This window comes from Neofelis nebulosa, chromosome 18, assembly GCF_028018385.1.
Source record: "Neofelis nebulosa isolate mNeoNeb1 chromosome 18, mNeoNeb1.pri, whole genome shotgun sequence".
Lineage (NCBI taxonomy): Eukaryota > Metazoa > Chordata > Mammalia > Carnivora > Felidae > Neofelis > Neofelis nebulosa.
This window is the reverse complement of record NC_080799.1, coordinates 36111263-36136725: the sequence shown is the minus strand read 5'-3', so window position 1 is coordinate 36136725 and position 25463 is coordinate 36111263. Positions and strand designations below refer to the sequence as shown.

At 52.3% G+C, this 25463-nt stretch overlaps 1 protein-coding gene across 15 annotated transcripts in view; it reads left to right on the top strand.

Annotated features, from left to right (window-relative positions):
* Window positions 1-25463, top strand: part of CLEC16A (C-type lectin domain containing 16A) — a 200298-nt gene that overhangs the window by 140057 nt on the left and 34778 nt on the right. For 9 of the 15 annotated variants that reach the window (XM_058710676.1, XM_058710678.1, XM_058710675.1 and 6 more), the window contains exons 19-21: window positions 8583-8734; window positions 11443-11647; window positions 13337-13501. In XM_058710676.1, the coding sequence (XP_058566659.1) occupies window positions 8583-8734; window positions 11443-11647; window positions 13337-13501 (522 nt within the window). The remainder of the gene's footprint in view (window positions 1-8582; window positions 8735-11442; window positions 11648-13336; window positions 13502-25463) is intronic. The other 6 variants (XR_009256567.1, XR_009256568.1, XR_009256569.1 and 3 more) reach the window with 1 other exon arrangement.

Sequence of the window (25463 nt, the reverse complement as noted above, 5' to 3'; positions counted from 1 at the left end):
CACGCCTACAGATCCTAGAATAGAAAGCCAGGCCACTCTTGGACCCCGCATTCCTCGAGAAAGCAGTCATGTGGCTTTCTGTGCACCAAGAAATCCTGGTCTCCTATCAGCTGTGAAGTCTCGCGATGGGCCCGGTGTCTAGGAATCCCAGGGTGGCCTGCCTTCCTCAAGGAATCCGGGGACCCGTCCTGACCTCTGGTTGACAGCAGGAGCCTGAGAGGCTTGGTAGTGATACGGAGTTGCTAATCTAAACTCCGGCTGTGGTGGCGTTCCAAGAATTGACTCTAAAGCCCAGACTATTAGATTTCAAAGCGCTGGGATTCAGCTGGCCTAGAAATCCCACCGTAAGGATCAAGACTTCGCTTCTAAATGCATTTGGAGCCACCCACGCCAAGAATTAAATTACCGTATTGGCTTCCATATTCTATCATGAAGGGATTATTTAAATACAGCAAAAGTCAATCAGCCCCACTTATTGCTCAGTAATGAGCCACGGCCTGTCGGGGGGAGCTGTGGAGGAAGGCCTCAGCCCAGAAACTGAAATGACAGCTGGTCGGGAAGTCCTTTGCCTCCAAACCGGAGGACCAAAAGACACTGGCATCCCTCCATCTCGTTGACAAAGACTTCTTCAGTGCCTCCCCCTGCCCAGAACCTTCCTGGGGGTACACAGCAGTGAAGAGACCGGCCAGGGCCCTGCCTTCTTAGGGCCTTCTTATGTCTAGAGGAGGGAAGGGGTAGATGGGATATTGGCAGACAATGGGGCATGGTCGGGGGTGAGTTGGGTAGATGCAGTGGAGAATGACAGGTTAGAGGGACAACCACGGATTGGGGGGGGGAGGCCCTCAGAGAGGCCAGGGGCCCTTGTCACTCACCTACCTGTGAGCCCATAGCAGTTCTGAGAAACAACCCAAGACCATGAATCATTTTGTCCCTCCAGCCTCGCTTAGTCTAGAGCCTCCATTCAGAAGGCGTGACTTTGCCCCAGGCCGGAGGGCTCTGACTAGAGAAGCATGGCTCCCGAGAGCTAGGGTGCCACCAGGCAGCAGCCGTGGCTGGTGAAGGCCGCCCAGCTGGTGTCCGTGACGCGCGCCGGGCCCTACGAGCCGAGTGGCCCCGGGCCTCTCCCCCATCCCCTCGACGGCCCTGCAAGGGTTAGGTCTCGATTTCCTAAGGGAGGAACCTGGGACCCACAGAAGGAAGTGGCTTTAGCGTCACGTAGTTGTTAGTGGCAGAGCTTGAATTTGAGGCCGGGTCCCACGGCCCCAAGCCCAAGATGCTTGTACCGATCCTGTGCTTCGTGGTAAGGTGGCTCCTTCACACGTGTTCCGTTTCTCCTCCTCTCCCTCGACGCCTTCTGCAGGAACATGTCTGCCTTGCTTTCCGTCCATGCCGCTAAACCGTGCAGAACCTTTCCCGCGTCCCGCTTGGCCAGCCCCGAGCTGTTTCTCCAGATTAGTCTTCCAGGACACGATGTGCGGTCTCTTGGTGGCGCCGGAGGAAGTCAGCGTCTCGGGAGTGCCTGGATTCCGCACACGATTACAGTCCATCACGGTGACCACTCGTGCAGTTCTTCACCGCTGAGTGACAACCAACCCTAGAAGTGAGCGGCTTGGGTCACCTCCGACAGCTAGGGTCACTCATGTTGCTGACAGGTCTATAATTTGCCCAGCGGGGCTCAGCAGCGCTACTCCGCTCCATGTGGCATCAGCCGGGGGCTGGCAAGTTGGGCCCCGGGTCTTGCTCTGTGTCTGCGGGTGTCCGTGTGGCCGCTTGGGCTTCTGCAGAGCGTGGTGGATAAGTTGGTTCCAAGAGCGTCTGGAGACCTTGCCTTGGAAACCACGTGGGATCACGTCGACTGTTGTCTTTCGGTCCAGGCGGTCGCAGAGGCCCACCCAGGTTCCAGGAGAAAGGACGTAGACCCCAGCACTTGGTGGGAAGAGGGCCAAGGCCTCACTCTAAGAAGAGTGTGTAAGGTGGGGTTGGTGCTGGAAAGAATGGTCCATAAGGGAGCCCCTGGGGGCTCAGTCGGTTAAGCATCTAACTCTTGATGTCTGCTGAGGTCAAGATCCTATGGTTCATGGGTTCAAGCCCCGTGCATCAGGCTCTGAGCCGACAGCACGGAGCCTGCTTGGGATTCTCTCTCTCTCTCTCTCTCTCTCTCTCTCTCTCTCTCTCTCTCTCTCTCACTCTGCCCCTCCCCTACTCATGCGTGTGCTCTTTCTCTCAGAGAAATAAATAAACTTAAAAAAAAAAAAAAAGGAACAGTCCATAAGAAAACCCATTCCACTTCTCCTCTGGTTCCTTCGATTATATCAGGGAGGTCTCAGATTGGCTCTAGTTTGTCTTTGAACTTGTAGAACTCTTGGGTCTCTCTTAGAATCCAAAGAGCAGGCTTTCGGCTACAGTTTAATAAAAGGGTCTCAATCTGTTTCACAGTCAATTTATCATAAATCTGGTTTTTCGCTCATGGTAATGATATGACGTTTCCTTTTTAAATAAATTTATTTTAGTAGAACGTGAGTGCCTTCAAGAGAAGGAAGCATAGGCCCTCCTTTGCTGCTATAGATGTGCTCTCACGTGCACATACGGACAAGGAGGTTCCTTCCTCTGTTGCCGCAAAGCTTATGAACAACCTGAATGACCATCAGCTGGGGAGCTGTTCGGTCAGAGAGTCATTAGAGAGCGTGGCTGTGACCAGGAGTGAGGCGGGCCTGTGTTCGAATGTGTCACCAAAACGCATGGGTACGTGGCAGGAGCGTGAGGCCGAGCACGTGCCGTGCTCCCTTCCCTTTGTGACTGACAGACAAGGCGGGGAGAGCGTCGCCACACTTGGAAACGTGCTGGGGGTGGATGCCCATAAACCGGGATGGTGGTTGTCTCTGGTGGGGGGTGGACAGGGGAGACTTAATGATCCTCTGTCAAGAAGGTCACAGCTTTTTCAGTGGGAGCGCAGGAATGTGTTATGCAAAGAGAAGGACCCTCTAAATATCTTCAAATAAAATGGCAAAGAAAGGGAACAGAAGCAGTGAGTGCCCGGGAGTAGGGGGGCCGGTCCTGTCTCCCTGGAGCGAGGCCCCACCAGGAGGCAAGCCACACCTCCGGGGCCCTGGGCTTCGATGGAGACCTCTGTCCTCCCTGTGTCTGTAGGGTGCCGTCTCTTCCCAGTTGCAGACTTGGCCTCCGCCATGTTCTGTGGTCCTGAGCACGCTGGGGGCACTGGCTAGCCTTGTGCTTCTCGGTCTGGCCGCCTAGGACGATGCCTGACCGGATTTCTCGGGCTGACACACATCTTCCGGTCGGTTTGGAAATGTGCATGCCTGTGTACCCAGAGGGGCCGTTGGAGAGACCCCGGCTTCTTGTCGTCGCTCCGTTCGTGATGATTGTCACCGCCTTCCAGATCAGGCAGAGCCCCCAGGCCAACAGCTCAGCCTGGTGCTGCTTCCCAACCCTTGTCGGGCCCCAGAAGGGCCCGAGGCCCCTTGTGGAGGGACGTGGAAAGAGATTCACTTTCCTCTTTGCTACCACAGACAGCATAAAATGACCTTGACCCCCTCACCCTTAATCCCACCTCATCCCCTCCAAAAAGGCAATCACTGTGCACCCTGCCAGACGTTTTCCTAACACTCTCTCTTTTACCACCCACATGCTGGAACCCATAGAACATACACGGCACGGTTTGGCGAGGCTTAATTTTACACGAATTGCGTTAACACTGTGCATGTCAGGCTGCAGCTTGCTTTTTCCAGTCAACAGTATGTTCTTGAGACTTGACCGTGTTGAAATTGCCGGGAATCTGAGTCGTTCCTTGTTGTTGCCATGTTTTTGCGCTGAATGAACGTGCACGTTTTTTGTGGTTTTTTTGTTTGTTTGGGGTTTTTTGTTTGTTTGTTTGTTTTAGGCTCTCCCTTGTTGTAGGACATTTGGGTCACTCTAGACCCAAATCCTGCCATCACCATACTTGTTCATGTCTCTTGGCCCTCGTGTGTGTTTTTCTTGGGAACATACCAGTTGCCAGGTCATGTGGTGTGAAAGTTTCACTTTAAATAAAGAATGCTAATTTGCCCTTTCAAAATGTCTATGTTAATTTGTTCTCCTAGAGCTCTTGGGAAATCTTTGTCAGTTTTTCTGTGTCCTCACCACTTGTCACCTCCCCGTCGATGGGTAGAAGGTGGTGTCTTGCTTAAAACTTTTTCCCTGTGTTCTCGTGAGGCCGAGCACCTCGTTGTGTGTTTACTGGCTGCCCCCATTCTCCTGTCTCTGAATGGCCCCTGGGACTCCTTCACCATTTGCTGCAAGATCATTTGTCTCTTAGAGGTATTTTGCAACTGTTTTGCCCGGCCTGTAAAGTCACTTGTTATATGGGAGTTAAGTGTTAACGTTGCTGTAATCAGTTTGCCGATCTTGTATTCATTTATTTTTTGTATGTGTTGATTCTTCTTTTTTATTTATTTATTTTTTAATGGTTATTTTTGAGAGAGAGACAAAGTGCAAGCAGGGGAGGGGCGGAGAGAGAGGGAGACACAGAATTGGAAGCAGGCTCCAGGCTCTGAGCTGTCAGCCCTGAGACAGTGCAGGGCTTGAACTCATAAACCGTGAGATCATGACCTGAGCTGAAGTCGGATGCTTCACCGACTGAGCCACCCAGGTGCCCCTCGTACTTCTTTTTTAAGAAAACCCTGCCCTGCCCCCAAGATCACATGAGGATTCTCCTATGTTGTCTTCTGGCGATTTCCTGTAAATTTTTATTTTTATGTATTTATTTTATTTTATTTTATTATCATTTTATATTTTATTGTTTTATTTTTTTGTGAAAGAGAGCGAGCGAGTGGGGGAGGGGCAGAGAGGGAGGGAGACAGAGGATCCGAGGCAGGCTCCGGGCTCTGAGCTGTCAGCACAGAGCTTGGTGCCGGCCCCAAACTCAAGAATGGTAAGATCATGACCTGAGCCGAAGTCGGATGTTTAAGCAGCTGAGCCACCCAGGCTCCCCTGTAAAATTTTAAACTAGAACCCTAGGCTCCACCCCTTTTGAAAAAGTGGAGTTGGTAGGGGCGGGACCCAGGAGGTTCACATGGGCAGCAAGATCCGGGCAGTGCCCGTGCTGCCCGGGCCACAGGCTGTTCCTGGGGGTCAGGCAGGGAGGCTCATGGGATCACCACACCCTGACAGTCCTCCCCATGTCCCCACATCCCTCCCAGTACCTCCGCCCTGATGGCCCCTCTGTAGTGGAGCAAAATCCAGGGTGCCTGCGTGAAGGCAGCAGCCCTCGGACTAGACCGTGGGTGGGACTGGGTTCCGTTCAGCAGCCCCTCCCCTGGGCCCCCCTCCCCCCAAGACATCCAGAGATGAGCAGACAGCCCCTGTCCCCAGGGCTTTAGATGAGAATACCCATAGCCAGTGTGGGAGCAGCAGAGGGCTGTGGTGGGGCGGGGGAGGAGTTCCCCAAGATGACACCAGGAGGCCCACAGACGAGCCCCCACAGCATTGCCTGGTCTCCCTGAGGACCCCACTTTGTTTTCCCTTAGGTGCCCCCAAAGCTTCTGAAAAGCCAGAGGCTCCCCCACTCTGGAGGTCCTGGCTCCCCGGGGACGGTTGCCTTTTACTTTTCTTATGAAATGCCTCACGGGGAGAAGGAGGGGGGGTTGATGTCTCAATTGCATTTCTGAACGTTGTTCCGCTTTGGGGTTTTGTCCTTCCTTTTTTGTTCTTGGGGGCAGAGATAGTGGGTCCCTTTTTGGCCCCTCGAAGCTCTCAAGGACCCCAGGCTTTATGAGGGTGGTGCCTGCCCCCAAACCCCACTGTTTCAGACAAAACCCCGTTGACATTGCCCATTGCCACCACAGCTGTGTCTGCCTTCCCCGGTCACGCCGTGAGGGGCACGTCCTCTGTGGATGTGAAGAGAGAAGAAATCCTAGGATTCCGCCTTCCTGCTTGTTGGGGGAGGGGGAGGGCAGGGGATGGGAGAAAGGGGAAAGGGAAAGAAAAAGCATCCCTCACCATTTTGTTTTCTACATAGAAAAGTAAAACCTTGTCGTTGAGGAAAACGCTTTAAGTCCCGAGTGAAGAAAATAAACTCTACATACTGCAAAGAACATGCTGGAAACAGTGGGCATGCTGGCTTCCACTTGTGAATACAGAGGGCCAGTAGGGACATTAGACATTGTGGATGAAATAATTTTTAGAAATCTTCTAAGGTGCTTTGCTGGGTTGTTGGGAAAGGGGGCAAGATCCTTGCCACAGAATATGAAGAAAGTCGAGGGTTAATCCCACCTGGTGTTGGTGTTTGCCGTGGGGCTGCTGGCCGTCCTAGGTGGGCCTACCCCTGGGAGAATGCACAGAGACATGAAGCCCTTAAAAGCCCAGAGGAAGCCATCCCCGTGAAGCCGCAATCCCAAACGGATTAACTTTCAGAGGGTTAAAACGGGGCTGTATATAGGAAGGTGGTGCTGAGAGAGGAGAGGAGTTTCCCTGTCCTTCCTAGATCTTAATGGAGAGTAAAAATGGGGGGGGGGGGGGCGGTAAATCCTTGGGGAATACCTGAGCCCAGGTTCGTCATCACGTGTGTCTGGGGCCAAGAGTTCTCCTGTCTCTGTAACCTTCCCTCCCCTCCCCCACCCACCCGCCTCCAATAACGTAAGCCAGATATGTGGTTACAGTGCTCTCGATAGAACCCACTGGGGCGCTTCAGGTATTACACAGCTGGAATGTAGTAACTCACAGCTGTAAATTTGCTAAAACTCCAGCTGTACGCTTAAAATGGGTGCATTTTATGGTATATGAATTATAACTCCGTAAAGCTGCTTCCAAGAAGAAAAAAAAAAAAACCCATCTACCATTCTTGTCATCAGAAACGTCTCCTCATGTTTCCGTTTTATTTTCTGCATTTGTGTTTTCTTTGTAGGGATACTCCTTTAAAAAACAACAACATCAAAATCAGAATAATACAGTTCTTATCCTCTTCCATTTCAAATTTCAGTGGCTTTTCCAATGCCGTTGCAATTATTTGTAAATAGGATTTTATACTTGGGTTTTTAATATGTACTTGAAGAGTACATCTTGAGTAATTTCTCATTTTAAAATAATTTCAAGGAGGGGCGCCTGGGTGACTCAGTCGCTTGAGCCTCTGACTCTTGGTTTCGGCTCAGGTTGTGATCTCACGGTTCGTGGGTTTAAGCCCCGAGTCAGGCTCTGCACTGAGCAAGAAGACTGCTTAGGATTCTCTCTCTCCCCCTCTCTTTCTGCCCTTCCCCTCCTCCCATGTTCTGTCTCAAAAAATAGCGATTTAAAATAATTTCAAGGAATACAGTGCTATATAGTACAAAGATTTAAGTTCTGCCATCGATGCCCCCACCCCACATATGCACTCCCCCCGCCCCCCACCCCCCGCCGACCATTCTCACTTCCCTTTCCATAGGCAACTATTGTTCACAGTTTGGTTAAACATAATTTTTAAATGGGTAGATAATTTTGCATGTGATGGGAAAAAAAATCATACTCAAATTTTTCCCCTGTTTGGGGACATTTAGGTTGTTTCCTGTTTGGGCTATTTAAAAAAAAAAAAAAATTTGGCAGAGGATTCCATTGGAGGCAATTCAAAGCAGACAGTAGATTTAACGGTCCTGTCTTACTCTGGTGATGTCAAAGCCATCAAGGACAGGCACTAAGTTAGACCTCGAATTTGAGGATGACTTCCAAGTAAGAGAAGGGGCCCAGCACACGGTAAGGATTCTGTGTTAAATGCGGTTCTCCTTTAAAGCACAAAACATCTTGGGGAGCCTGGGTGGCTCCGTCGGTTGAGTGTCTGACTCTTGATTTCAGCCCTAGTCATGATTCCAGGGTCGTGGAGCCTAGCCCACTGTTGGGGTCTGTGCTGAGCATGGAGCCTGCTTAAGATTCTGTCTCGCTCGCTCTCAAAAAAAAAAAAAAAAAAAAAAAAATATATATATATATATATATATATATATATATATATATATACACACATACACACACACACACACACACACACACACACACACACACACGAAGCACCAAGCATCTCAGAATAAGGGAGATTATTCCCATCATACAGATGGAAAACTGTGGTTCAGAGGGGCCAAGTGCCTTGCCCAAAATCACACAGCATCTAGTACAAAGGTCAGCTCTCAGTTGCCAGACACCAGATTGGAAGTATGACGGTTCTAGAACCAAGCAGGGCACTCTTGTTCTCCTGCGCCTTCCCTTAATTCAGGCAAACACTGTCACAGCTTGCCACCCATCATCTGTCTGCAAGGAAGCACTGAAACGTTACCAGGATCCTCAGTTGAGTTTTCTTAGCTACAGTTTGAGCGCCTGGTGCGTGGTAAACATTGTACTAATAATGCCTTACGTACCTTACTCAGCCATCACTTTGAGAGGGGTGGGCATCATCCCAGGTCGCCCCGCGAGACTCAGGGGAGGGCCTCAGTCTCAGGTGTGTGTGTGCCTCCAGATCTGGACTCTGCCCGCCAAACGCTGCCGCCCAGCGAGTCAGTCTGAGCGCCCGTCTCCGTCAGACTGGGCCGCTGGACTGCCCCTCATTTTGTTCTCCCTCTCCCTGTTCACAGACAACAGTGACCTGATCGCGTGCACCGTGATCACCAAGGATGGCGGGATGGTCCAGCGATTCCTGGCTGTCGATATTTACCAGATGAGCTTAGTGGAACCCGATGTGTCCAGGCTTGGCTGGGGAGTGGTCAAGTTTGCAGGCCTGCTGCAGGTATGATGGCCAGGAAGCCTGGGAGCTCTTCTTGGCTGGCTGTGCGCGCACACACACACACACACACACACACACACACGAATCATCTGTCTCTACGGTTAATTTCTGATGACACAAGGACTACATGAACAGATTGTTATTGAAAAAAAAAAAAAGTGAAAATACTGCACAGATAAGGGTCAAGTGTGCTTTGACCCAAACCCTCAATTCTTAAACTTTCTCCTGCATTATCAGTATGGGCCTTCCAGAGCTGCTGCACATATAAATAAACGCACATATAAATATAACCGCACGTGCTGTTTATAAACACGTACTTGAGAGTGTGTGTGTGTGTGTGTGTGTGTGTGTGTGTGTGTGTGTGTTTAATAGTGTCACGCTGAGCGTATTCTAAACTCCCCCCGCCCCCCCAGGAGATATATGTCTTAGAGCTGACCGCGTATTATGTGCACACTCTCTGATGTTCTTTTCACTGCTGTGTCACCGAGCTGAGGCACAGTTAGCCAGTGCCCCGTGGCTGTCGCCAGATCGTTACCTTTACAGACAATGCTGCCTCGAAGAGAACCGTCCTTACTTCCGCGTGCAAGCGAGGGCTTCCCTAGGCGGTCTCCCAGAAGCTGGGGCGTGCCTATTTTCAGCGTTCATAGATGCTGCCAGATTCCTCTCTAAAGCGATTATTGCCACTGACAGTTTAGGAGCGTGGCCTCGTCCTCACCCCTTTTCTAGGAGGCATGGGCTCTAAGTCGCCAAACGCAAGTTGGGACGTGGGTTTTCGTATGGTTTGTGGGTTTTCTTATTGGCAGGTGACTAATGTCAGCTCCATAACTGAATGAAAGGAAGAACCAGCAGTGTTGAAAACAGCCTTCCAGTCCCCACCCCCTGTCACACACACACACCCCTCCCCCCCCCGCCCCATCCCCGGATATGCAGCAGAACCTTCCAGGTCCGAGACGTGCCCTGCTCCAAGGCAGGCCGTTCCCTTGCTGGGCAGTGCGTGGTCGCCGGCAAGGTCTCGCCCAGGCTGACCTGCGTTCCCCCCTCTGCACAGTGTGACCCACTGTCAGCATCCCACTCTCTAAGGGAGTCGCCCACGTGTTCCAGGATGCTGTTGCAACCTTTTCCCCAGCCTCCTCTTTTTGAAGATCTCTCCCTTTAAAAAATGTCTTTTACAGAGGGGGATGCGAGAAACTCGACGAAGAATCTTCCATTTAAAAAAAAAAAAAGACTACCCTGTAAGAGGTTGTCCGTTAGGTGACTTAGTACGTCTTACGTATCTAGACTTATGATCAATTTCCTTTAGAATTGAGTGTCAGGAAAGTGTTTTTCTCCCTCGAAGGATTAATACGTGTCCTCCGTCAGACGACGAAAGCCACATCAACCTTTCCTTTTGGTTGCCTTCCAGTAGCTGCTACTTACTTGTCAGGCCACTCCTGTGTGCCAGGTTCTCCGCCTTAAATGTGGAACACCCCATCTAATCTACTGCCACATTTTGAGGCAGGTACTATTTCCAAGGACCCTGTGCCCGATTTAATGCCCACAAACAGCGACCGTCGTACTTTGTGAGCCTTTTTAGCTCATGTTACCCACCTCCTCCAGCATGTCTGACTTCCACGTCTGTCTCGCCTCGTGCCTTTATCTTGCATCACCTCAAACTCTTGTGCGATGCAGATTCTTTATACAGAAAATCCTTTCTGAGGTTTTAGAGGGATTCATCCTTATGACGCTTGCTATGGGCGAGTTTCTTCTACACCCTTCAAATGCAGCTTCCTTCACTGCCTGCTGAGTGGCCCTCCCTGTCCCTTCTTGGATTAGCATTCTCTGTTAGGGACCAGAAATTCTCCGGAGACGTGCGTGTGGGTGTCAGGGATCCCCCCCTTCTGAAAAGAAGCCAGGAAGAAGCTGGTCAGTAGATGAGTGCACGTATCTCAGACCATGGCCAATGGCGACAGGCATTTTGGGTTGTTGTCTCCAGTATTCTCAGAAGTGAGGAAGGACTGCCACAGTCCGGCTATTGGAGGTCCCTTGGAGAGGCCAGTGCACCCGTTTATTCCCTAGCAAGCCCATGTCCTTGGGGGCAGGGTCCCAGCCAGCGCGGGCTCCCCGTGAGCACCTGTGTTGCCTACCATGTCCTGTTCGCGAGGCCTGGTCTGGTTTGGGAGGCTGCTCTTTTCAGGCAAAAGCAGAGTTGGGGGAATTTGGGGAAACTTCTTTTCTATTCTTTTCTTTTTTATTCTTTCTTTCTTTCTTTCTTTTTTAAAAACTATTTATTGGGGCGCCTGGGTGGCTCAGTCGGTTAAGCATCCAACTTCGGCTCAGGTCATGATCTCACAGTTTGTGAGTTCGAGCCCCGTGTCGGGCTGTCTGCTGACAGCTCAGAGCCTGGAGCCTGCTTTGGATTCTGTGTGTGTGTGTGCGTGTCTGTGTCTCTCTCTCCCTCCCTTCCTCCCCCGGTCGTGCTCTCTCTGTCTCTCTCTCTCTCTCTCAAAAATAAACATTAAAAAGAAAAACCTCTCCATTTATTTATTTAAGTAATCTCTACACCCACCGTAGGGCTTGAACTCATGACCCCAAGACCAAGAGTCGTGTGCTCTTCTGACCAAGTCAGTGCCAGGGAACCGCTTTCTTGATGAGACACGGATCCCACGGCTTCTGAGCCGCCACCCTCCTCCCGAACGTAACGAACACCCTTGCTTTTGCCACTTCCCCCACAGGACATGCAGGTGACCGGCGTGGAGGACGACAGCCGCGCCCTGAACATCACCATCCACAAGCCTGCGTCCAGCCCCCACTCCAAGCCCTTCCCCATCCTCCAGGCCACCTTCGTCTTCTCGGACCACATCCGCTGCATCATCGCCAAGCAGCGCCTGGCCAAGGGCCGCATCCAGGCGAGGCGCATGAAGATGCAGAGAATAGCCGGTGAGTGGCCGGCCCTGGCGGATGTCCCCAGGGCCCTCGGGCTCGCACGCTGACCGCTAGGGGAGGACACGTGTGGCTTAGAGGAGTTACTCGTGTTGTGGTGACAGAACGGAGGATCTGCTCAGACTCTCCCCTTTCCCAGGTGTGTGATTTCTAGAGAGTTTCTAGGGCCACGTGGAGGGGAGGAGAACCCTCCCCGAACGAGCAAGAGGCCCTGAACAGACAGGCGTCGGTTTGGGACAGCTGTTCACTTCCCACACACGGGAATCTTCTAGCTTACGTGTACAAAAGGCTTGGACATTCCTCTGCTACTCTGGATCCTTAACCCTTAATAAGATCAGGAGGGTCTGTCCTGTGCATTTTACAGAAGAGTAAACTGAGGCTCTCTGACTTGCCCAAAGTCACACGCACAGCTGGTTGACAGAAGCCCGGTGCGGAACTTCCTCCTGAAAGCCCATCCCTTGCCCCCTCCCTCCAACTCTCCTGAGAGGCAGCCCTGCTTGGTGAGGGGGCCACGATGACCCAGCACTAAATTTGGAAGTCGTCCGTTTCACAGGGGCTGTGGTGAACGTGTGATGAGGCCTTGCGCCACCCTGGGCAGGAAGGCCCGAGCTTTCTTAGAAATAAAGGCTCTGTACCGAGGGCATTCCGTTCACCAGGGCCAATGGCACGGCGTTCCCCCGGGGGAGCAGGCATTCTATCAACTCCCCAAATTATAAATAGCCGTTCTCCAGACACCAACGCCTTTCAGTTTGAGCACCAGTGGTCATCCTGGTGTGGCTGCCGGGAGCAGTTCCAGCCCAGTGAGGGAGGAGGAGGGGTGCTTTCTAAAGGGATTACCTAAAAATAAACCCTTGGCGGGCCGGGTTTCTGGACGCTCTGGATTGCGTTACTTACCGTGCGTGCTCCGTTGATTTGCACAGGCCTGTGTCCCATGCGTCCCTTGTTTTCTCGCTTAGCTGAAACTTGGCCTATGAAATCATTACAGAAGCATTTTGTAATGTGCAAAGTGACTTAAATCATTCCGTCCTTCCTCTTAAGATTTATTTGTAGAGGGTTGTTGTTTTTTTTTTTTTTTTTTAATGTAAAGCAATTTCTCAGCACTGGCACGAAGGCTAAATATTTCATCTGAAAATTGAGAATTATGCCGTAAAGTGGCTGTTAGAATGAACGCCTCGGGTATGCCTTCAATTGATTTTAAAAAGCCCCTCCAAATTGCTCTATCATGAGATTTGTTTCTGGGAGGGAAGATAGCAACTGTGACAGATAAGCACAAACTCATAAATACACAGGCGCACACGCGGATATGTTCTCCCTCACACGCACCTCCCCGTGCACGTGTACGTGTCTGAACTTTCAGGGCAGAATTGGCCCCGTTTGCTTTGGGGTCTAAAGTCGTACCCGCAGCGAAGCCTCGCTGAGGATCTTTTTGCCTGTGGAAGCCAAGGGTCCGAGGTGGACACTGGCCAGCGTCCATTTCTGAATCCCTCGCGAGGCGCCGGCTGTGTCCTGAGCTCAGGCGGGACCTCGGTGTCGCGCCGGTCTCCCCAGCTCGAGGCCGCCGGCCGCCTGCTTGACGCCATCCACGCGATGTGCCCGGCAGGGGCCGCGGCCGCTCCGGCCGCGGCCCCAGCATCTACACCCCCGGCCCATGTGACGAGCATGAACCACGGTGTTGTTTGAACATAGCCCTCCTGGACCTCCCGATCCAGCCGACGACCGACGTCCTGGGGTTTAGACTCGGCTCCTCTTCCTCCCAGCACCTGCCTTTCCGCTTCTACGACCAGTGCCGCCGGGGCAGCAGCGACCCCACCGTGCAGCGCTCCGTGTTCGCGTCCGTGGACAAGGTGCCAGGTAAGCCGCCCCGACACTGCGCCGCCTCGCGCCCCCGCCCCAGGGTTCCGGGACCTTGTCTGTTGAGTCTGTGTGAGCAAGCTTCCCTTCCCGTGTCGGAATCCGGGCGGCTGGAAGTACCCGTTTCTTAGAATTCGTCAAAGGATAGCTCAAGATGCAACACAAGCCCTAGAAATAAATCTTGGCTTTCTGTTTGGTGTTCTGCCGCCTGGGTTTGGTTTTCCAGAGATTTTCTGGGGATGTGGAAGAATTTCTCAGAATTAAGACTGAGAGCTTTCTTGGGAGTTTCTTGGAAATGCTCAGATTGTTAGTAATGAGGCCGTGGGGGAGTCCTCTCCTTCTCCAGGCGGGATGACGAGCGAGGCCGTGTGCATGGTTCCTGTTCCAACCCCTGAAGAAAGGAGAGCACAGAGAGGGCTGTGCCAGGGCCTTCCCTGTGGGGGCTGGGAGCACCCCTCCCACTTCCTCCAGAGCTCATCTCCCCAGAAAAGAGAAACATGAAAAGAAAGTTCGACTGCCGCTTGCTCCTCCCAAGGGCTGGCAGCCTCTCCCCTTCCTGTTCCAGTGTGTCTAAGATAAGTCCACGTGCACCCAGTCCTTCGAAAGAGAGCCTCGCTCTTGATTGCAGAACTTCCCAAAGTTGGCCAGGCGGCCCCCTGCAAGCGTGTTAGGGTTTCGAACTCGCACTGAAATGTTGCAGAATGTTTTCAAAAGCGGCTATTGATGGAAGATGAGTTGTTGATTTAAAACGCAGCGATCGGGACCTGTCCCAAGTCAGGGTCCTTGTTTTCCTTCTGCTCCATGATTTATTCTATATTCGTTCTTTGATTGCATTGATTCATTTTAGAAATATGTACGTTGTAAGTATGTGGTATTTTAAGATATAAACAGGACGTGATAAAATGAGAAATAAGTCAGCTTTGCCCCCAGAAGTAATCACTGTGAACAGTTTCTTGCCTGTGCTTCCAGAAATGTTCGTTTGTATGCCATACACGTTTTTCTGGTCTATTTTTACACGCGGAGTCATACCATCTATGTGATTCTGCCCCTTGCCTTTTTTCACGGATACTTTGGTGTTCCACGTCAACGCGCATAGATTCACTTCATGCTAGGTGACGATGAACTCTTACATGTTATTTTAGCACATGGCTGGACCAGAAACGTGTCTCATAACGTTTTGTATTGGCAGGTGTTTGGGTCACTTCCATCGTTTTGCTCCTCCAGTGTCATTGAACATCCTTGGGGGGTCTCGGTAGAAGTGTGCAAATCTCGACTGTCTGTGGGACACATTCTTAGCCGGGTCCAAGGGGAGGCTTTTCGTCTTGACACAGGTAGTCCCAACATGTGCTCTGGGACAGTGCACCGGCTCACGCTGCCACCCACTGCCTGGACCGTTTCCATTCTTAAGACCCGTCTTAGTCTCTAAGGCTGATGGTGACACCGCTTTTGTTTTCAGCTACGAAATGCAACGTGATGCTGCCTTTTCCAGGGTCTGGAGGGTCCTTTGTCAAAGCTTGTTCAGGCTGTGTCATGTTCTGTAGAGATGGTTGCTAAGTAAACATAAATAATGGCCATGAGTCTAGGTTAAATGTAGATTGCCTTGGTAGGAAATCGTTTCTTTCTTTCTTCCTTCCTTCCTTCCTTCCTTCCTTCCTTCCTTCCTTCCTTCCTTCCTTCCTTCTTTCTTTCTTTCTTTCTTTCTTTCTTTCTTTCTTTCTTTCTTTCTTTCTTTCTTTCTTTCTTTCTTTCTTTCTTTCCACAGAGTTGTAATTTATTATACCATTTCTATAAGCACCGCCTTGTGATTTTTTAAATTGAGATCTAATTGACATATAACATCATACGAAGAAATAATTTCTTTAGCATCATTCGGGTTTCTTCTTGGGAATGAACAGGTTAAAAAGAAAAACCTGGGGGCGCCTGGGTGGCGCAGTCGGTTAAGCGTCCGACTTCAGCCAGGTCACGATCTCGCGGTCCATGAGTTCGAGCTCCGCGTCAGGCTCTGGGCTGATGGCTCAGAGCCTGGAGCCTGTTTCCGATTCTGTGTCTCCCTCTCTCTCTGCCCCTCCCCCGTTCATGCTCTGTCTCTCTCTGTCCCAAAAATAAATAAAAAAAGTTGAAAAAAAAAAATTAAAAAAAAAAAAAAAAAAAAGAAAAACCTGGGCATTACTTCCGTTCAGTCCTAGTTGGACAAGGCAAGTGTAAATAAATAAATAGAGCCAAGTGTCACATTCTTCAGCATCTACATAATCATCTCTCTTGTTTGCAGAACGCTTTACAATGACTTATTACCAAGTGCTCCTACCCCGCCTGGGCTCCCAGGGAGAAGTGAGGTCATCCAATGCTGGGGGTATGGGCCTGTCTCCTGTGGCCTGGGCCTGCCCAGCGGTGGGGGGGGGGGGGGGGGGGGGGTGCCCACTGCCCTGCTACTGGCCCCAGGGTCTGGTATTTAAGGCAGAGCCAGTTGGGACTGTGGAGGGTCAAAGGTAGCTGCCGAAGCTGGCCCTCCACCCCTTCCCTGTATCTGTCCCCTGACAGCCTCTGGAAGTGCCACTCGGGTGTGGTGTGGGGAGTGGGGACACTCTCACAGATGTGGCCCTGGGGGCAACTGCTCTGGGCCCTTGGGTAGAGAGGCCTCGCGGCCTTCCCTTCCCTAGTGGCCCGACCAGCAAGTGAGATCCCCAAGCCTCAGCGTGACTCAGAGAGAGGGAGGGGAGCTCTCCCCACCCTTCCCCTCCTCACCACTGGCTGTCTCAGCCTGCCCCACAGCCGCCGAGCATCTGGAATCATCCTTGGTCCTCCTCTTCACCGTCCCACCCCTGCTGGCCTGCTCTGCTTCCAGAAGACACCTCCCTGTGCCAGCCAGCTGCCCTCTCCCTAGATCGTGGAGCAGTATCCTCAGCTTCTCAGGCTTCCACCCTCACCACTGCCCTTCGGCCAGAGGGATCTTTCTAGAACATAAGTCACATCACATCATGCCCCTCCCTGCAACCCTCCGGTAGCTTCCGGTTGTACTTGGAACAAAACCCAGATCTCTCACTCTGGTCCTGCGTGGTGGTTGTGAAACGGGCCCCAGCTGGCCTCTCAGACGCAGCCACCCAGCTTCCTTCATCCCACCCCCCCCCACCCCCACCCCACCCACCCCCCGGCCACACCGGCCCCTGCTGCTCCTTGAAGTCAGCACTTTGCAGAGTTTGGGCCTCGGGTCCCCTTTATACCCGTAAAAAAAATATCGAGGATCCCGAAGAGCTATAGTTTATATAGACCTTGGGTGGTTTGGTCTGTGGTGCTTGGACTAAGCAAGGGACACAAGGGAACCGAGACCCCGGAAGATCGGAAGCATTTTCCCGCTTAATTTCTGTCACCGAAGTGAACGAGATGTTCCCCCCGGGCAGGGCACATGCACACACGCGATAGACTTGGAGCCATTGCGCGTCAGCCGGGTTTCGTCGCCCTCACCTTGGAAGTTTTCAGAAGCCAAGGGGTGGGGCTGGAGGGGGGCTTCCGAAGCATGGCCTGGGTTGGCCTCTGATGCCGTGGCGCCACGGCCGCCTCCAGGCTCATGAGTGCAGCGCTGTCTCCCCACCCCCCACCTTTTGGAAATGGTCTTGTTCTGTGTCCCTTGCCGTGGGCCACATGATTGCAAAACCTGGGTGGGATGCCCACTCCTGCCCAGAGGGGATCCTTCACAATGGGGAAAACAGTTCTGGGTGACTGCCAGAGGGGCTGACTCTGTCTTGCTACCCTTCCCATTTTATCTGCCGGCCAGGTGATGGTCACAGAGCTGTGTGTCTCCCCCTTACCAGCTGTAAATGATTATATTTAATGAAAATACACCCTCCATTTCCTTGGAAGAGATACTAAAGTAGAATATAAATCAGGGCTCTTAGGTGACTAGCCACTTTGGTATATTTCTCTTTTTCCACTGGGCTCGGAGAGAAATCACAAATCCTATTTATTGGCCGGTTTTATGTTCCTGGCCCTCGCCCCTGCGGCAGGTTCAGCTCAGCTCAGCTCAGCTCTGCTCTGCGAGGGCAGAGGCATGGGTGCCCGCCTGGCCGGGGCAGGGGGCAGTCATCAGCAAACAGTGTGTCCCGGTGGGCAGGCGTGACCAGATCTAGAGTCTGCCTTCGAGGGGCGGCCCTCCACCGTTGGTGCCCTCGAGGCCTTGTCCCACCAGCCCTCAGAGACCACCGATTGCCAGAATCTGCCAAGGGAGGCAGGGTGTCCAAAACTAGACCGCAAGGGCATCTTTCCACACACAGCACGGCTGGTTCCTTCTCAGCGCTCAGGACTCTGATCAGATACCTGCTCAGGGGCCTCCCCTGCCCCCAGGCACAGCTGGTTTTCTTTAATTGAGGTGAAATTCACATAACAGAAAAGAAAGCGTGTGATTCAGTGGCACGTAGTACGTTCATGGTCTTGTGCCACCACCACCTGTGCTAGTTCCAAAATACCTTGATCCCCCCGCAAATAAATGCCCGTTCCCCTGGGCCCTCCCTCCCCATTCGCCCTTCCCCAGCCCCTGGCCACCACCGCTCTGCTTCCTGGCTCTATGGACTGCTCTTTTCTGGATGTTCGTATACATTGTATGGTGTGTAGCCCTTTGTGTCTGGTCTCTTTCCCTGAGCATCACATTTGCGTGGAGGTTCCTCCACGTGGTAGCGTGTGTCCGAGCTTCCCCCGTGTGGACAGACTGCTTTTCATTCGTCCATTCTTGCGCCGTTGACGGCCACGTGGCTGGGTTCCACCTTTTGGCAAGTGTGTTCGGTGCTGCTGCGAGCATGCACGTGGAAGTTTTTATTTGAACACCTGTTTGCAGTCCGTCGGGTTATCTCTGTCGGAGTAGAATGCCTTTCCCACGGCCTCCCGAGCCCTTGCCATCCACTGGAGTTGACCCATTTGTCTTCCCGGCTGTGTCGCTTGCTCCGCGCTGGCTTGGAAGGCTCCAGGGCACTGTTCGTCTTGCCCTCCACCGCCGATGCTTAGTGAGCAGGTGCCCAGTGACTGTCGAATGCGGGCGGGGACGTGGATTGGTGGATGGAGGCTGGGCTGGATGAGCTGTTCAGTGTCCTGTCTTCCCATCAGACCGTGAACTGCGGCAGGGGCGTTGCTGTCTTGCTCCCGGCCCTGACACCTGCATCAGTTGGTGGTGGTGGCTCAGGATGCCAGCCACAGAGTCAGACTTCATCCCACCAGGGATGTCCCACTTTCCTCTCTGGTCCCTACTTCTTGTCCCTGCTGGGTCCAGGCCACCATTTGTCTCTGGGCAAACATTTAAATCCCTGAGCACAGGGGGAGTGCAGCGTTTTCCACGAGTGTTATCTTTATGAAAGGCAAACAAACCGGCCCTATCGGTCACTGACCCAGAACATTTAATAGTTCCGTGGAAAGGCAGCTTAGTTCCAGAGCCAGCCTCTGGCAGCTGAGTAACTGAGGGAGAACGCAGAGATCGCAGTGTGCTCAGAGCCAGCCGCGCTGACCACGAAGCCTCCAACTGACAGCCAAAAAAAAAAAAAAATCAATGTTTAATTCATAGACCTCAGTCCTTCCTCCTCTCCTGGGATAACGTACTAGGTGCTAATGTCATCTCATGACAGTGTTTCCCAGAAACTAATTTTTTAGGCTTGTTATTTTTCTTGTTTCCGATTAGAAAACTGGAGCCACTTCTCTCCTCCCGCCTCCCCAAGGCAAAAGAAACGCCCTTTCTGGAGTCACACAGGAAGGAGAGCCTCCTGGCACCTTCCTCCAATCTTCTCAACCCCCTGTAAACCCCTCCCGAGCCTTCGGATCCCTGGCCAGAGACTCTAGCCACTGGGTCAATGACTTACAGAAACTTCATTCTGACCTTCACACCTTTGTGTGTGTGTGTGTGTGTGTGTGTGTGTGTGTGTGTGTGTGTGTTAAGTTTAAAAGAGAGCGTGAGTGGGGGAGGGGCAGAGGGAGAGGGAGACAGAATCCCAAGCAGGCTCCACACTGCCAGTTGTAGAGCTCGACGCGGGGCTCAAGCCCACAAACGGGATATCATGACCTGAGCCGAGGTCAAGAGTTGGACACTTAACCAACTGAGCCACCCAGGCGCCCTGCTCTGGGTGTTTTGAGCAGAAAACATCATCTGTTTCTGAGAGCATAGCGTAGAGTTTGACCGGAAGAATTTACTGTGCCAGGCACAGTTAATTCCGTGTTAATTCTGTATGTGTTAATTCCATGCTCTGGATAATGCTGGGAGCTGGTGTGGCTTGCCCTGTTCTACATACGGGAAACCAAGTCTTGGACCAAGGCTGCGGAGCTCACACAGGGCAGGCTGAGAGCCGTACCTGCACTGCCTGCTTCTAAATCCCACTTGTCTCCAGAGGTCGGCAAGAGAGACCCCCATTAGAGAGGGAGGGGCCTGCCGGGCAGCCCTGGCATAGATAGATCATTCCCCATTCCCATCTTATGCGCAGCACTCACACACTCCAAGCCCCGCCTCGCATCAGGGATAAACCTGCAAAGCAGCTGTCTGGAAAGACGCTCCCCCCCACCCCCCGCAACCACCACTTCCAAACTGGGTAGAGCTTGGGGCCGCGTAAAGACCCCATCATGGCATAGATTTATTTGTTCCCAGTCTATCAAGAGCAGAAAGCAGAATTGAAACTTAAAAATGTTGCCTGTGTAAAATCAGGATCTGAGCTCTCTTCAGAGCTCTCTGGCAGAGGTCTCTAAGAGAGCAGCCCTTGCGTGGTTGGGTCGGAGGTGTGGGGATCAGGTCCCACTCAGAACTCATCCCTGAGCTGAGTCCTAGGGTCCCTGCTTTCCACGCCTCTTGTTGGAGCCCCCGGGGAAGCCGCGAAGAGGGAGTGTGAGCTCGTTGTGCAGCTGGGAGCACACAGCCCCGAAGGAGCCACGTTCCTGAGTCAGGGCCCATGAGGCTCCCTCACCTGGAACGTACCCCAAGATCTGGACGCTTTCCCAGTGCACACACTAGCACTCGGTGTCTGAGGAGCCCTCTTGCGAAACGCTGCGCAGCGGGCGGACCCAGCCTCGGGCCCCAGATGAGCCTCTCTGGGGGTGGAGGCAGGAGGAGGAAAGAGTTCCAAAGAATTGAGTGTTGCTTCACTTTTCGGGGTCATTGGCCACCTCCGACTGTCAAAGCAACCGTGTGCCCAGGAGCCTTGTGCACCCAAGGGAACGCCGCTCCGTTTGCTCGTGGAGAAGAGAGCGGAGAGCCTGGGCAGGATGCTGTGGGAGGAGGCCAAGCCCCGGCTTCACTCTGCCCTTGGGCTTCATAGGTCCCGGTGGGCCCCCGAGGGGCAGCCTCGCTGGCAGCAGGGAATGGGCGGGCATGTGTCAGAGCCGGTGGCACAGCCGAGTGCCTGTGTGTGCGCGTCGGCCCACGCCTGTGCCTGCCCTGGAGGACGCGGCTCCTGCCGGTTCCTCGTCCTGTCAGACTTCCTAGGACGAGCCGAGCGTTTATTGTAGGGCAGCTGGAAAAAGTGGAAGAGGACCGAGAAATGACAAGATGCACTAAACTTCTCTACCCTGAGGTGTCCGTGAAACACATCCAGCGTCCCTGCCCGTCGTTCTTCCCGTTTGTCCGGCATGGGTTTCTGGTCTCAGCAACACTGTTTGCCCGGGTAAGAGTCAGCAGGAGGAGGTGGCTTAGCCCATCCCTGGAGCAGACAGTCTGGGTTCAAGTCCTCCCTCCACCTTCTACCCGTTACGTGGCCTTGGGCCAGCACCTGTTTATTCGTGTAAAAAAAAAATGAGTGTACTTAACACTACTGAACTATGCACTAAAAAATAGTTAAGAGGGTCAACTTTATGGTATGTGTGTGTTACCGCAATTAAAAAGGGGAAAAGAAGCGGGGATGAAAATGTGACCCACCTCATCAGGCTGTCGTGAGCATGAAAGGAGTTAATTCACCTAAGTGCCCAGAACGATGCCTCACGCGTGTGCGGTGTGCAGTGAAGGTTAGGCTCTCGGTATTTTTTATTGTCATTGTTATTAGTCACGGTTGACCCTTGGGACCCCAGATAATAGGTTCGCTCTCTACGCATTCAATCAGTTTGCACGAAGTTAATCACCCAGCAGCTCCCTGTGCTGCATGTCCCAAAGACACAGCACAGTTGTACAGATTTGCTCATTTAGAAAGGCTTGTCATCAGGTACTGATAAAACGCGGGGGCAGAACTTGCCTCCTGCAGAGGGGCCAGGAGGATTCCGGTGCTGTGATGTGCCAGGGCCCCACAGCTCCTGGAGGCAGAGCCAGGGCCAGAGAAGAGGGGAGATCCGTCCCCAGCGCCCCAGCCCAGCACGTGCCCGCTCCCCCATGGTACTGACTGCCATCACTTACTTCTCGCTGACCCACACACCGGGCCTGGGAGGCTGGCACCGTCGGTCACTCTGCGGACAAGGAAACCTGAGCACGGGAAGGAGAGTGCCTGGCCCACTCCGTGAGCCCAAGCCTTCAGTCCTGAAGATTATTCGGGGGCAGAACACCTGGGAACCAGCTGTGCTTTGGGAACTCTGAGAACTTTTATTATATTCCATTCAGTCGTGTGGGCCAGGAGCATGGAAACCAGTAGAAAACATGACTGAATTCTGTGGATGCAGGGGTCTGCGTCTGAAGGAAAAATCCATAAAATTATGTGAAGAAACTTGATGAGCTTCTTTCTTCTATGGATGTTTGTTTTTTTGCTGCTGAGTCATTTGTTTTTACCAACTGCAAGTTCTCGTTAACAGACGAGTGATAGCAAATGATGAGGATCAAAGGCTCCTTTGTGGGGTAAAACTCAGAAACAGAGAAGACCCCGGCCCTTAATTTTAGCTGGGAATTGGAAAAAGACCACGTTGGTTTGATGTTTGCCTGAAAATGTCTCTGACTAGCCTAGGGAACCCTAGGGTCCCCCCTGGAACTGGGTTTGAGAACCACTTTACCTTTCCCAAGACCCAGTCATGGTGCCTGCCTTGGGACCCAAGAGCATGAGGTGCCAACCGAGTGGCATCACAGAGTGTGCAGATGGCTAAAACGAGAGTTGTCACTTCACGGGGACCCTCCTAAGGGTGAGAGGAACCCGAGCAGAAGGCTGGCATGGGACACAAGAATAGTGCTGAGTGTTCACAGAGAGGAGGGGAGTCACTGGGTCCTCCACACGTCCCTTTCCTCTCTGCCCGTTCCTTCGTGGCCTCTTCAGAGCGTGGCAGCCCCTAGGGCCCAGGTGGGGGACCACCAGGGAGAGAAGGGAAGGGGGGACAGATGAAGGAAGAGCTGGCATTTTTTTTGAAAAAAATTGTTTGATGTTTATTTACTTTGTGGGGAGAGAGAGAGAGAGAGAGAGAGAGAGAGAGAGAGAGAGAGAGAGAGAGAGAATGAGTGAGGGAGAGGCAGGGAAAGAGGGAGACACACAATCTGAAGCAGGCTCCAGGCTCTGAGCTCTCACCAGAGAGCCCGACGCGGGGCTTGAACTCACGAGCCGTGAGATCATGACCTCAGCCAAAGTTGGACGCTCAACTGACTGAGCCACCCAGGTGCCCCTTTTTTTTAATTAAAAAAAATTTTTTTAAAGTTTATTTATTTTGAGAGAGAAAGAGCACTCGCAAATGAGGGACAGTGATAGGGAGACAGGCTAGAATGCCCAGTGGGGTCAGAGCGCCTGAGGGCTTCTGCCTGCTGAGGAGTTGAAATTTTACCTTGGGAAGCAGTAGGAAGCCCTTGAAAGTGCCAAGGCCAAGGAGCGAGGAGGCAGGGGGCTTGGCTTTTGCTTTACTGGAGTCAGGAAAGGCAGAGGAGAAGGGGGTGGGCAGGAGAGAGACCCAAGATGCTCTCAGCCCTTCCGATGGCACCCCCCCCCCCCAACTGTGTTGTAGGTGCTGCTCTGCCCTTGGGAAGGATGAGAAAGTCTTTCTGCAGAGCTTCTCCCTTCCTCGGCTTGGTGCACGTCCTTCCATATCCCTTTCTGCGTGTTTCCGTGCTATGCTTGTGCTGGCCTACTGCGTTGCCCTTTTATTTCTTGACATAAACGAACGCCATTTTCACTCAACACTGTGTCTTAGATTTTTCTTCCCTGTTAGTTCGTGAGAGTGCCCGCTTTCGTTTTTATTCCTGTAGAGCAATCCATCATGTGGGCACACCAGTTTATTTAGCCAGTCCCCCATTGATGGATGTTTAGGTTGTGGCCAGTTTTTTGCCCTTGACAAATAATGAGCGCCTCTGCACACCCTTGCACAAGGATTTCCCTGGAGTAAGTAACCATGAAGTGAGTCCAGAAATATCTAGGGCTGTGGCCCTAACTGGACTTGGGTGACCAATGAAGCATGTGGGTGGAGGGAGGGGGAGGCCCAGGGCTAGCTTAAGGCAAAATATCAAGGACTCTCACTTTATGTCTGAACCTTCTCCTCTCATTTAGCCCGCGAGGGCATTTTGGTGGTCCCAACTTCTGCCCGAGCAAAATCCTCATTGCTTGTGGGTAGTGTTCTATCCAGGAGGCCTTCAGGAGCTGTGATGATTGGAACGGTTCCCAGGAGCGAGCGGGGGGCCTCCAAGGGCTCGCTGACCCACCTCTTGGCTTGTCATCCCAGACAGGACATGATGGTATGATGGGACCCCCAGTAGGTTCTCCTCTGACCTCCTGGCTTCTCCACTGAGGTTAGGACTTTCTTCGATTCTTTCCTCTCTGTAGCCAGCATCCCATGACTCAATACAGCTTCCTTTATTTGTGGCTGGCCAGCCATGGCATTTTGTATGAATGTGCTTTTCTCCAGAAACACATACAGACTATTATTTGTTCAACATCTCAAATTCCCAGAGGGCCAAAAGTCAATATTATCCCAGTGTGGCAGGAACAGCTGTCTTGTGACATCTCTTCACACTTAAACAGCCCGTTCCTTAAGCCCCGGAGTGACCGCCAAAAGATACCCCAAAGCCCATCGAAGCAGGGCCGATGAATTGTTTTAGTTTGTCTCCATTGCTTCCTGCTATGAACTCGGGTCCTTGAATTCACATTATTTGGGCAGCAGGCGCTTCAGCTGTGTGAAATACGAAGTTTGGGCTCTGATTTGCAAGGACTCCTCTGAAAATATTTGCAAGTTTGGTAAAAATTCAGGTGCTTGCCCTGTGCGGTATACTTGTAGCTTCACAGACTTTTTTAAGGCCCCAGGATGAGAGTCCCATTTATTGAATGCCTGCTCTGTGCTTGCTAGGTACTAGACTAGTTGCTTTACATAAGATAAAGAGAGAAATGTGTAAAAACCGTCATGTTGCTAATCCCACTTCTGCGGCCGGGGCGAGCAAGACTCCAACGCAGAAGCCCCTTCTCCAGGGTCCCAGAGAGACTGAGCCTGGTTTCAGACTCCTGTTCTTTGTAATGTTTCTACCTGCTTCCTGAGAAAAAGGTTATCTCTTGTTGGGTGTTCTTTCCTTTCTTGCTAAGTTGACTTGAAGGTTCTTTGTTGCTTCTGAGATAAAGCTGCCCTTTGTTGTGGCTTTCTGAGTATGCTGACTTCACAGGCTGACAGTTGAACCTGAGGTACTGGGTACCACATGCACTCCAGCCTCTTGGATGGAACAGGTCCTCCTAAATCATTGGGTCAGTCCAGTGGCAGGAAGAGTCGGTGTTGATGGAAAGAGCCTCCCCAGACACTCCTCCCACCCTTACCCTTCGTATCCTGGAGAATGTTCTGAAATAGTTGACATTTATAAAATCTTGGACGTTCTGGAAAAATGCTTAAAAGAAAAGAAAGCAACAGATTTCCAGCCCGATGCCCAAGGAAAATGTCCCACAGCTCAGAGCAGCGTTCTGTTCTCCTGAAACAGTGCCCGGGGCCTAGTGGAGGCATGGCCTGCTCGCTACGCCCTCTCTGACCTCTCCACGCCACCCTAGCAGAGAGCAGATGCGGAAGGCCCCCCGTAGCGACTTCTGTCCCCACTGGGTCGGCAGAGGGGCCCCTCGTGCCTGCTGGGACACCCACAGCTTCAAGCAGC